We start from the raw sequence: 12,487 nt of genomic DNA, 5'->3' as shown, positions 1-12,487 counted from the left end.
TTTATTAGAGACAAATTGTCAGTTTTGTTTTGCTTTTCACAGGTTCACCGGAATAGCACTGCCCGCTCTGGCTGTGATGTCAATCCCTCTTGTGCTCTGTGTGGTTCAGGCGGTGTAAACACCATGCCTCCTGAAATTCACTATGAAGCCCCTCTGTTGGAGCGTCTTTCTCAGTTGGACTCTTGTGTTCACCCTGTTCTAGCATTTCCAGATGGTAAGAAAGACAACATATTTTAAAATCTAATGGATGAAATCTAATAGGGTTCCAGGTGAAAGAAAATCAGTTATGTCAGATACTATTTACTTTCTGTCTTCAAAAACTTGTCAGAATTTTGCTGTTTGATCCCGTGATTCATTGGAAAGAGCATCTGCCATAAGTCATCTCTGACCTTGTTGTATACACATGAGTGTTAATATAAGAAGGGGCTGGAGTGTTCTCTTGAAGAGGACCTAGGTTTGATTCCCAGCCCAAATGGTAGCTGACAGCCGTCTGTAACTCCAATTCCAGGTGTCTTTTCTCGTTTCTAAGGGTACTGCATGCACAAGGTTTGCATTTGTACATGCACTCAAAACACACATACAAATAAAATAAAAATAAAATATTTAGAATAAAAAATAGGAGACTGGAGTTTAGTAAGCAGCTGAGAGCACTGGCTGTTTGTCCAAAGGACTCTGGTTTGATTCCCAGCACCCATGGCTTACAACAGTCCATGACTTCAATTTCCAGAGAATCCAACACCCTTTTTTTTTTTTGCTTCTATAAGTACTAGGTACACATGTGGTACACACACTACATACAGCCAAAATATCTCTATACATAAATAAGAGTCTGGAGAAATGGTTTAGTGGTAAAGAACATGTACTGTTCTTGCAAAGAACCTGGGTTTGCTTCTCAGCACCTGCTTTGGGCCTTGAGCTTACTTTTGCCTCCAGAGTGCCACCATGCCTTGCCCCCCACTTTTTTTTTTTTTTTTTTAAGATTTTATTATTTATTTATTATGTACACAACATTCTGCTTCCATGTATATCTGCACACCAGAAGAGGGCACCAGGTCTCATAACGGATGGTTGTGAGCTACCATGTAGTTGCTGGGAATTGAACACAGGCCCTCTGGAAGAGCAGTCAGTGCTCTTAACCTCTGAGCCATCCCTCCAGCCCCTTGACCCCACTTTTTTAAAGATAAGATTAATATTGTTTCCTTTAAGTTTTATAGATGGTTACATTCTTACTAAGCCATAGCATGAATTTGATTCTGTTAATTTCCCTGTCCTCACAGGGATTGTGTCGGGTCTCGTGTATTCTGTGCTGGCCTCAAATTCACTGTGTAGCCAAGAATGACTTTTGAACTCTTGATTATCCTGCCTCCACCTCTAGAGTGCTGGAATCACAGCCATTGGGTCTGTGTGGTGCTGAACACTGAACCCAGGACTTTAAGAAGATAGGTACTCTGCCACCTGAGCTGTACCTGAAACCCACTGCTTCCATCAAATTTCTTTTTTTTTTTTAAGATTTTATTTATTTATTTATTATGCATATAACATTCTGCTTCCATGTGTATCTGCACACCATAAGAGGGCACCAGATCTCATGACAGATGGTTGTGAGCCACCATGTGGTTGCTGGGAATTGAACTCGACCTCTGGAAGAGCAGCCAGTACTCTTAACCTCTGAGCCATCTCTCCAGCCCCCTCCATCAAATTTCTTGTCAACTAATTTATTGGGTATCTATACTTAGAATATTTGGATGTGATCGCTATTTTGTGGCCTTGTATAATAAAAATAAATGTTAATTTTTGTTTCTTAATCAGTTTATAGGAATTGTTAGGATCACAGTCAACTGTCATTCTTTGTCCTGAAGTTTTGTGCTGTCTTCAACCTTCATCACAAATTTAGCCAGGTGTTGAGGTCAGCCTGGTCTAGAATGCCAGTTCGAGGACAGCCAGGGGTACACAGAAAAACCCTTATCTGGGGGTGGCCGGGGGAGGAAAGAAAAAAAGAAAGAAATTGAGTTGGAAGCTAGGCAGTGGTAGTGCACGTCTTTAATCCCAACCCTCAGGAGGCAGAGGTCGGCAGATCTTTGGGAGTTCAAGGACAGTCTGGTTTACAGGGTAAATTTCAGGACAGCTAGAATTACATAGAGAGACCTTGTCTCAGAATCAAAAACAACAACAACAAAAAAAAGGAATCTTTTTTTTGCTCAGCCTTTAATCCCCACCCTGGGAGACTGAAGCAGTTGAATCCTTTTTTGAGTTTAAGGCCAGCCTGGTCTACAGAGCTAGTTCCATGATAGCCAAAGCTGCAGAGAAACCCTATGTTTGGTGGAGTGGGGGCTGGGATTGAGCTGTACCTCATGATTCAGACCTATGTTCCCTCTGTTCCGGGAAAGCTGAGACAGGAGGACTGCTGGCAACATAGACTCTTAAAAAGGGCCAGATACCGTGGTGTACACCTACAATCATAGCAGTTGCGGAGACAGAAAAGCAGGAAAATTTCCATGAGTTTGAGGCCCACCTGGTAGACATAACAGGTTCTAGATTGTAATGATCTGCCATCTCAAAAGATTGAGAAAGAAATTGAAGTTTTAAAAAAAAAAAAAAAAAAGTGATGGTGTTTACCATGGGGGGGGGCATGCCTTTGATCCTAGTGCCTCACTGCAGGATCTTCTCAGTCATCTTGGAGACTACAGCTATCACACCAGTGCAGAGGGCCCCCATGGCCTGCAGCCCTGCACACTGCTTCATGAAACTGAAACTGGAGCACTAGGCTGAGGAAATACCTGGGTAGAGGAAGAAGAAGGGAACTGTGGAGGGGAGGCCAAGTGTGGGAAGCCCAGACCTGCTGGGGCATGGAGTGGCCACAGAAACCCATATTTGCACTTTCTAGAACTTCTCCACCCAGTCCCCATGTCTCCCAGATCCTAATCGGCTCTGCCAACAGGGCCCAGACCTTTACCGGATGTAGGGCACACTGGCAGAAATATGGAACTTGGCCCCTGGGTCAAAATCTTCTTCTGACCAAGGAACAGGAGGGCACAGGCCCTGGTACTTCAACCTGGTGGGAGACGGGTGCTTGGCCATGGTTCCTGGAAGGTTCTCAGAGCCTTTTCTTGTTTGTCAGTTTAGCCAGTCTGGGCCTGGCTTGCAGATTCATTGCATTTTCCTTGACCAGACAAATGAGAACACATGGATTCAAAACTCAGGAATTGCAGTAACAGTGATTGGGCATGTCACTTGCTCTTCCTGGGGACTCCCTCTCACTCAACACTGGCATAGTCTCTGTGGAGATGCCATCAAATGACCAAGTGAGGTCAGGTCCTTGCTTACATCTATCCTATGGGGTCAGACTGTAGACCAGGATACAGGTCATCTTATCTAAACAGTGCTAAGAAGAAAATAGAAAGCCAGGTATAGTGGCGCGTGCCATTATTCCTAGCACTGGTCTACAGAGAAAGTTCCAGGACAGCCAGGGCTAGACAAAGAAATCATGTCACAAAAACCAAAGCTGGGTTGGTTGTTTTAAAGGTGGAGCGAGGGCTGGATATGTAGCATAGCGGTACAGCTCTTGCATAGTGTGTTTAAGACCCTGTGTTCAACCCCCAATACCAAAAATTAAATTAATTACACAAAGCCTTTCTTGTCCTTAGAAGGTTAGGGATTAGGGTGTGAACATTTATTAGTATTACAGCAGGAGGGCCTTTTGTTTGTTTGTTTGGTTGGTTGGTTGGTTTTGTTTGTTTGTGGGATAGGGTTTCTCAGTATAACAGCTAACTGTCCTGGAACTCTAGACCAGGCTGGCCTTGAACTCAGAGAGACCCACTTGCTTCTACCCCCCAAGTCCTGGGATTAAAGACTAAAGACGTGTGCCAGCACCGTCTGGCAAAGCCTTTGTTTTCCTACCACCTTATTTAGTAATCTGCTCAGTTACCACCTGGAAATAATAGATGTATCTATGGTGTATGTGCTCTTTGGGAAAAGAAACAAGACCTGATGAGAGCACCATCTGCTGGCTAGGAAGATCTGTGCTGTTTTTGTGAGAAACTACCAACATGATACTTGAGGAAACAGGAGGAGGAAGTGAGCATTACAAAATACCCCAAGAAGAGCAGGCTTGTGAACACAGAATATCAGAACTTGGTGAGCTGGAGACACAGTCTTTAGTCACATGGAGACACAGTCTTTATTCACATTTCATTTTCTTTGAGGAAGCAGTAATTTAAGATGGAGTTAATCAATTTTATTTTCCTTTTATTTACCTAATAAAATACTATAACTTTGATAGTAGCAATTTAATTTATATAAATGGAAAATGGGGCATCCTATAGCTGAATGAATCTCTATTGCTTTATTTATTTTTAGGCAGAATATCACAATGTGTATTCAGGTTGACCTCAGACTAATGATCAACCCTCTTTCCTTAGCCTCTTAAGTGCTGGGATTATATATGAGAGCTACATGCCCAGAATTTTTTTTAATATTTCCGTCCCTTTCTTTGGGTCTTCTAGTCATTCTAGTTTGTTTTAATTTTCAGTACTTGATTTTAAAACCAGAGCCTTGTGTCTATAGGCAGGCACTCTATCACTGAGCTACAGCCCTAGCACATGTGATGTAAATAATAACTAATATTCTTGATTTTTCAAGACAGGTTTCTCTGTGTCGCCTTGGCTGTCCTGGAACTCACTCTGTAGACAAGGCTGGCCTCTACCTCACAGAGATCCACCTCCCTCTGCTTCCTGACTCTGGTTCATAATATTCTTAAAAATGATACATGTTATTGTTTTAGCTTGGCCCTAAGACAGATGAACATTTTCTTTTCCATGTTGTAGTAGTGGATATTATGAAAAATTACCCTTTTCCCCCCTAGAATTCCTATTTATTAATTCAAATTCTTTTTTCTTTGTGTTTATGTGTTTGTTTTTGAGTTTTGAAAGAAGGCTTCTCTGTGTATCTCTGTATCTCTCCTGTGACTTGCTTTAATAGACCAACCAGACTAGCCTTGAACTCACAGAAATCCTCCTGCCTTTGCCTTCCCAGTGCTGGGATTAAAGGCAAGTGCCACTGTCTGACCTAATTAGTTTTTCCCATAGGATACATTTTAGTTATATTCTTTTCTGTCTTTCACCTCCTTCCAAGTCCTCCCTATCTTCATACCCAACCAACTTCATGTTCTTTCTCTCAAAAAAAAAAAAAACAAACAAACCAGTAAGTCAAAAATTATAGAACAATATAAAAATCGCACATAAAAACATGAAGTCCATTTTGTATTGACCGACTTAACTACTCTGGGGCATGGGGTCTGCCCTGGGGTGTGCTTGATAACACCCAGTGACACTCCATTGGAGAAAACAGATTTTCTCTTTCTCATAGGACATCAATTGCAAATAGCTTTTTGCTTAGAAGTGGGACTTATTGTCTGCTTTCACTTCCCAATACTGCAATTTTGTGTAGTTAGAACCAGTGTGTAGGTCTTATGCTGTCATAGTCTATGAGTTCACATGTGTATCAATCCTGTTGGATCTGGAAGATGCTCTTAGCTTGAAATCGTCTACCACTTTTGGTGCTTAGAATCTTTCTGTGTTCTCTTCCTCATAGATATTTGAGGGGAGAAGAGTTTGATTTTTAAAAACAACAACAACAAAAAAAAAAACACATTTAGGGCCAAGTGCTCCCAGTCAGCACATTTTCCATTTGTGGGTCTCTGTGTTAATTACTATCTACTGCAAAAAGAAGCATCTCTGATGAAGGTTGAATGATATTCTGATCTATGAGTGTAGCAATACATTATTAGGAATCATTTCGTTGATATGTTCCTTTCCCAGAATAGTAGTAGTAGGTTTTCCCCTACTACTGTTAGGGGTTAGTGACCTATAATGTCTAAGATTCTTAGCTATTTCAGCAGTATCAAGTATGGGTTCTATCTCATGGAGTAGGCCTTAAGTCAATTTTTTCGTTTTGTTTTAAGTGGTTGCATACTCCCATACCATTTGGGCCACTATTTTACAAGTATATATTACAGGCAGGTTGCTTTCTTTTTTATGGGATGGGATGGGAATTTGTTTTTGAGACAGTCTCTCTCACGTAGCCAGGTCTCCCAACTCAGTATGAGGATGACATGGTGGCCCACACTTGAAGACAAATGGATCTCTGTGAGTTGAAGGCCATCCTGGTCTGCATAGCAAGTTCCAGGACAGCCAGAGCTACATAATAGACCCCATCTCGAACAAACAAAACACCACCAGATTTGAGGGGCCTGGAGATTTGGAGAGTCCTCAGCTGTTTAAGGACCTGAGTTCAGTTCCCAGTGCTTGTATTGATCCAAGGACATCTGAAGCCTCTGAGTTCTATAGATGTCTGCACTATATGCATATATAAAAACCAAGTGTGCGTGCTAATATATTTAGTCTCAGCGTTTAGTGGTTTAGGCAACATCAAGTCTAAAGCCAGCCTGAACTATGAAGCAAGACCCCATCTAAAAACTGAGTATGTTGCTGGGTGGTGATCACTCATGCCTTTAATCCCAGTGCTCAGGAAGCAGAGGTAGGCAAATCTGAGCCCTCAGGCAGCCTTGTCTACAGATCAAGGTCTAGAGCAGCCAGGGCTACATACGGAAACCCTATTTAAGATCAGCCTTTTGTACATGTCAGGTTCCCCTGGTTAGGTGGAGGGGTAAACTTTATTGATGATTACCAGTATCACAGAACAAATTAAAAAAACCTAAATAAGGCCAGATGGTCGTGGCGGTGGCACACACCTTTAATCCCACTGGGAGGCAGAAGAAACAGGTGGATCTCTGTGAGTTCCAGGCCAGCCTGGTCTCCAGAGTGAGTTTCAGGACAGGCTCCAAAGCCACAGAAAAACAGTCTCAAAAAACAAAAAAGAAAAGAAAGAAAAAGAAAAACCTAAGTAGGGCTTCATGGTATAGCTTGAGTATATGTAGCAAGTATATGGCCTGGGTTCAATCTATAGCACTACACCTCCCCCCCCCCAAAAAAAAAAAGGAAGGAAAAAAAGAAAAGAGGAAGGAGATATGTGTTCATGTCCTGAAATACTCTGTCCATGGCAATGTCCTCATTGATCTGTATTCATCAATGCAGTGCTAGAAGTATTTTTAGATTGGGGGTTTTGGTTGGTTGGTTGGTTGGTTGTGGGTTTTTTGTCTTCGGTTGTTGGGTTTTTTGTTTTGTTTTGTTTTGTTTTGAATCAGGTAGCAAGGAATTGAATTTGGGCCAGCAAGGTGTACATAGCAAGATGTCCAGGCCAGCAAAGGCTACATAGAAAGACCCTGTCACTGCATGCATGCATGCAAACGCAGTAGGTATAGACCAGAAATACACTATAAGTTAAGCAATGGGCCACCTACATTGAGAAGGTACTAAAGGGCTTGGTTTGATTTTTTTTTTTTTTTTTTTTTTTTTTTTTTAATCGAGACAGTCTCTTAGACTGTAGCCTAGATCTCATGGCAATCCTCCTGCCAAAGTTTCTTAGTGCAGTGTTTGTGTTTGTTTGTTTGTTTGTTTTTCCACAAAAGCTTGAAAGACAATTACACTGTCTTTAGTAAATAAGTACTAGATGTTAGGGTACAATGGAATAATGGTTTAAAGTCTACAGGAAAACAATTGTAACCTTAGAAATTTTCCTACGGAATTAATAAAGTACTTAATTTTGGGGTAAATATAAATTAACTTAGAGCCAGGCATGCCATTCCACACCTGCAGTCACAGCTATTCAGGAGGCTAAATCAGGAGGATCACTAGGAATTTGGAGGCCAGTCTAAGCAACATAGTGAGACTTTGTCTTAGAGGGTGTTGGGGGTGTGTGATAAAAACAGTAGGGGGGGAATAAAAATTATAATTAGTTTTCTAGTAATTAACATTAACTAGTCAGCTGTAAATAAAAACAGATAATCAGGGCTGGGGCTTAGTTAAGATCACTGGCTGTTCTCCCAGAGGACCCAGGTTCAATTCCCAGCACCTACTTGGCAGTTCACAGTGGTCTGTGTCTCCAGTTCCAGGGGTTCTGATACTTTCATGCACATAAAATAAAAGTTAAATAAATTGTTTTTAAAAACATGGATAGTCAAAAGACATGATGATAGATCCCTAGAGCAAGGAGGATGGCATAGGTTGTATTGGAAGAAATTACAATACTTACTATATCGCCAGAGAGCATAGGTTGTGCTATATCACAGAACCAGTGTAGGCCCCCATGGGAGCATAATTGCTGAACAGGTACATCATGCTTGTACATGTAGAAAGAAGTAGGTTGAAATAAAAGAAGAATTGAAATACAGGATGTTCATAGTTTGCCACACCAATAAGATTAACATGGAAAGTCTCCCATCAGTATAACAAAAAGTTGTTATATTTTTACCCCCACTGGAACTTGTAAATAAGACCAATTTGGTAACATTACTTACATATGAATAGTATGAACATCAATAACATTAACATAAGTGGGTCTTCCATATGACAGTCCCTACTCTGACGGGGAGGCGAAACTACTTGTTAAGCCAGAGAGGTGTGTGACATAGGTATCTTGACCTCTGGAGAGTCAGTGACTGAACCACCCTTCAAAGAGAGAGGTGCCCAGAGGCCAGGTTTTTGGACTAACCTGCACTGTTTTGTGTTTCTTACAGACGTTCCCACAAGCCTGCACTTCCAGAGCATGCTGAAGTCTCAGTGGCAAAATAAGCCTTTTGACAAGATCAAACCTACCAAAAAGTTTTCACTTAAGCACAGAGCACCCATGCCATGCAGTCTGTCAGATCCAGTTCGCAAAGACAGACATAAGTTGGTCAACTCCTTCCTTACAACAGCCAGTAAGTTTCAGGGAACTAAGGACTCTTTTGTAGTCACTATTGTTATATTTTATACCTTTTATATTCTCTGGTTACTGGTTTGCTATGCCAGTATTCTGGGATTAGAAAAAGCATCTAGTTACCTAATACAAATTCTTCTCTCAGGTAGACTTTGGAAGCTATTTCAAACAAGCAGAACCTAAAATGTTCAGTGAACAGCCAGTAGTAACATGATACTGGGTCTACCTGTGGGCAGGTTGACTCTTAAATCCTGGTGTTAACATTTCTGTTTGTGACTCCCTGTCCCTGTCCTAGCTATTGTACTATTAACTAGAAGATTGAGTCCCAAAGACTGTTATGCTGCCTTGGGTATATACCATTGGCCTAAGGATAACTGAAGAGCTCAGAACTCAAATAAGATTTGAGTGAAGGTACTTCACAGCTCTTTTTTGTTCCCCTCTTCAGAGCTGTCCCATCACCAAACCCGGCCTGACAGGACCCACAGGCAGCACTTAGACGATGTGGGGGCTGTGCCCATGGTGGAGCGAGTGACAGCTCCAAAAGCAGAGCGCTTGCTCAATCTACCGCCACCTGTACATGACCCAAACCACAGCAAAATGAGATTGCGAGACCATTCATCTGAGAGAAGTGAAGGTAGGGCCAGGCCCAGCACCTCTACCTGCATTGGCACTTGCTCAGAGCTTTCTGGGACAGCCCAAGCTTCTCTTAAAACCCCCTATCCCAAGCTTTGTCCATTACTTTCTAGAAAGGCATGGTAGGGGGCACTATTGCTTCTAAACGCAGGTCACTTCTTACTGCTACATCATCTGCCTGGTCCCTTATTTCCCATCAACTAGTTGCTGCAGCTTTTTATCCTCTAGGCTTAAAAAGCATTTATTTTTTTATTTTTTTTTTGCCTTTAGAGTGAATTGCTGGCATTCCTAACATACATTAGAAGTAGAATGGCTATAATATCTATTTAGCCACTTATTACTCTCTTTTCTGTTGATTTTTGCAGTGTTGAAGCATCACACAGACATGAGCAGTTCAAGCTACTTGACAGCTACTCACCATCCACCACACAGCCCCCTGGTGAGACAGCTCTCCACCTCATCAGACACCTCCACACCCACCAGCTCTAGCTCACAAGTTGGAGCCAGCACTTCTGTAAGTACCTGTGTGGAGTTGATAGGACATTGTACAGATTACAGGGTACTCAGAGTGGCTCTAGAGACTAGTGTAGAAGTATCGTTATATTCCCTGCAAAGTTTTCTTAGAGTTGTTTTTCATACTAAAAATGAGTCTGCTGAGGCATGGGTAGAAAGTTTGCTGTGTGAGTTTTGTTGTTGATGTTGAGTTTGGTTGGTTGATTTTTTTCTTTTTTTAATTTTTTTTTTTTCAGGAGAGTAGTACTAGGGCATTGTTCGTAGTAAGCAAGCCTTGCCTACTAGAAGGTCTAGACCCTTGGTCTAGAGGCACGATCTCTGAAGGTGTTTGTGACTGTTCAAGATCTTTTCACCCAGATCTTGAATACCATGGTCCTAATCTTTTTAGGCATTCAAGACAACAGTCAGTTTCTTTGTTTCTGCTATTGATGAATGGCAATGGGATGTTAAGAATGAACAGTGGTGGTAGAAGGGAGAAGGCAGAATCCATGCTTTTTCAGGTGCACAGAGCAGAAGTATGATGCAGCAAGTAACTATGGCAGTACTTACATTTAGTATATACATAATGGAAGTCCATTTAAGGCATGCTTACTACATTATATACCACCAGACTCCATTTAGGAATCTATTTGCACAACCAAAGCAGACATAGTATAATTAAACACATACCTTTAGCAGCTGAGTATAGTTATCCGAGCATCCCTTTTATAGTAATCACAATAACAAGTGTAACTATGTTAGTAATATTAAATTCCGGTGCTATGATGTTTACTAAACACTTCTACTACTGGACTTGATGTCACAGGTTTGTAATTCTAGTACTTAGGAGTCTGAGGCAAATGGATCAGTGCACATACATGCCAACCCATTTAATTCTATACTGTCCTTTCATAAATGCATAGAATTAATGAGTCCTGATTTTGTGGACATGAAACCTAAGGCTTCACAGTGTTGAGTCTATTTAATAAAGTGAGGCAATTTGTGAGGATTGTGATTGTGATTCAAATGCTTCTAGTCTAACTACAGAGTCAGCTGTCATCAGTACACTACAGCCTTGGCCTGAGAAAAGGGGTGTGGTAGAAGCTCTAAGCTCTCACTAAGCTCCTAGGATCAACCAGGTACAAACTCACATTGTTCTTTGCTGTTAGAAATCAGCCTGCCCTTTCTAGATAGTCGTCTTCCTTCAGCTTCTCTACTCACAGACTTTGAATAAGTATATGGTATTCTTCCCACACTCAGCCAAACACTAGCAAAGGGTTTCATATAATCAAATAATAGAGAAGAGATTAAGTCTCAAAAAATCTGAACTCTTAAGGTCTAGGACTTGGTAAGTCAGCATTTTTTTTTTTTTTCTCCAACTGTCAACCCTGATGATAAGTCTGGAGAATGTTGACTTAGAACTAGATCATTTGGGATTTACCCCTACTAAATACAGATTTTATGCACAGCACTGTGCTAATCCTTTAGGCTCTTTGAGACAAAGTTTCTGTATGTAGTCCTGACTGTCCTGTAGCTCACTGGCCTCAAACTCACAGAAATCCTCCTGTCTCTGCCTCCTAAGAGCTGAGGTTAAAAGTGTGAACCACCACACCCAGCTCCTTGGGATTTTTATTACCTCAATTATTCAGGGTATCAGGATATAAACAATAACTAGAGTGGTATGCCAAATTTAGGTTGAGAAGCAAGGTGGTAACTGGACAAAGTGGGCAGGACAGGGGCTGTTAGGGTATTTGTAGCTGTGCTTCATGAACAGTGACCATTGCTTGTATTGAAATCAGCTTAGTGGTTTTAAACAAATTGTGTTTGTTTTGTGTGTCTTGAAATTCAGTGGCTTTCAAAAAAAAAATCCTTAGAACAATTTAGATATGGTGGCACTTAGGACAGGTTATTCGAAATCCTCCTGTTTCTTTCTATTTGTAAACCAGATTTAGAAATGGCTTGCTGTTCTAAATGCTGCCACCCTCCCCACCTTTCTGGCTCTAAATAGGAAAAAGTAGTTAAAGTGGATTGAATGAGTGCTAGCAGAATAGGGTGTTCAAGTAGAGAGTATAGGCCAGAGGCCTGAAATGTCTTTGAGAAATGCATAGCTGTTTCTAGCAGGAGTTTCATTCTTGACCAGAATAGAAAGCTGTCTCTCCCAAGGCTTCTTCAAGACTCATTTCTTGTATGGACCATGGGACTTCAGTCCAGAAGCCTTTGGGTATGTGGTCACTAATGCTTACTTGCAGAACTCAGCCAGGCAAGAGTTCCAAAAAATCTCAACCATTTTAGTTAAGCTGTGACCCAAAAGTTGTGCGTTAGTGAGTCTAGTATTACTGATAAAGAAGGAAATTGAAAATTATGATGACCTGAAATCACTTACGGTACCATCTGAAATCCTTGGGTGTTTTGTTTTGTTTTGTTTTATATATATTCTTACAGTGTCTTAAGATGATAGAATGAGCCTGGTGTTGGTGGTGCACGCCTTTAATCCCAGCACTCGGGAGGCAGAGGCAGGCGGAACTCTGTGAGTTCGAGGCCAGCCTGG

General features: G+C 41.4%; 1 protein-coding gene across 9 annotated transcripts in view; it reads left to right on the top strand.

Annotated features, from left to right (window-relative positions):
• Positions 1-12,487, top strand: part of LOC113830688 (KAT8 regulatory NSL complex subunit 1) — a 128,593-nt gene that overhangs the window by 110,086 nt on the left and 6,020 nt on the right. For 6 of the 9 annotated variants that reach the window (XM_035447220.1, XM_035447219.1, XM_035447218.1 and 3 more), the window contains 4 exons: positions 43-214; positions 8,633-8,815; positions 9,260-9,448; positions 9,813-9,961. In XM_035447220.1, coding sequence (XP_035303111.1) covers positions 43-214; positions 8,633-8,815; positions 9,260-9,448; positions 9,813-9,961 — 693 coding nt within the window. The remainder of the gene's footprint in view (positions 1-42; positions 215-8,632; positions 8,816-9,259; positions 9,449-9,812; positions 9,962-12,487) is intronic. The other 3 variants (XM_035447223.1, XM_035447222.1, XM_035447221.1) reach the window with 1 other exon arrangement.

This window comes from Cricetulus griseus, chromosome 7, assembly GCF_003668045.3.
Source record: "Cricetulus griseus strain 17A/GY chromosome 7, alternate assembly CriGri-PICRH-1.0, whole genome shotgun sequence".
NCBI lineage: Eukaryota > Metazoa > Chordata > Mammalia > Rodentia > Cricetidae > Cricetulus > Cricetulus griseus.
This window is presented reverse-complemented; position numbering and strand designations above follow the sequence as displayed.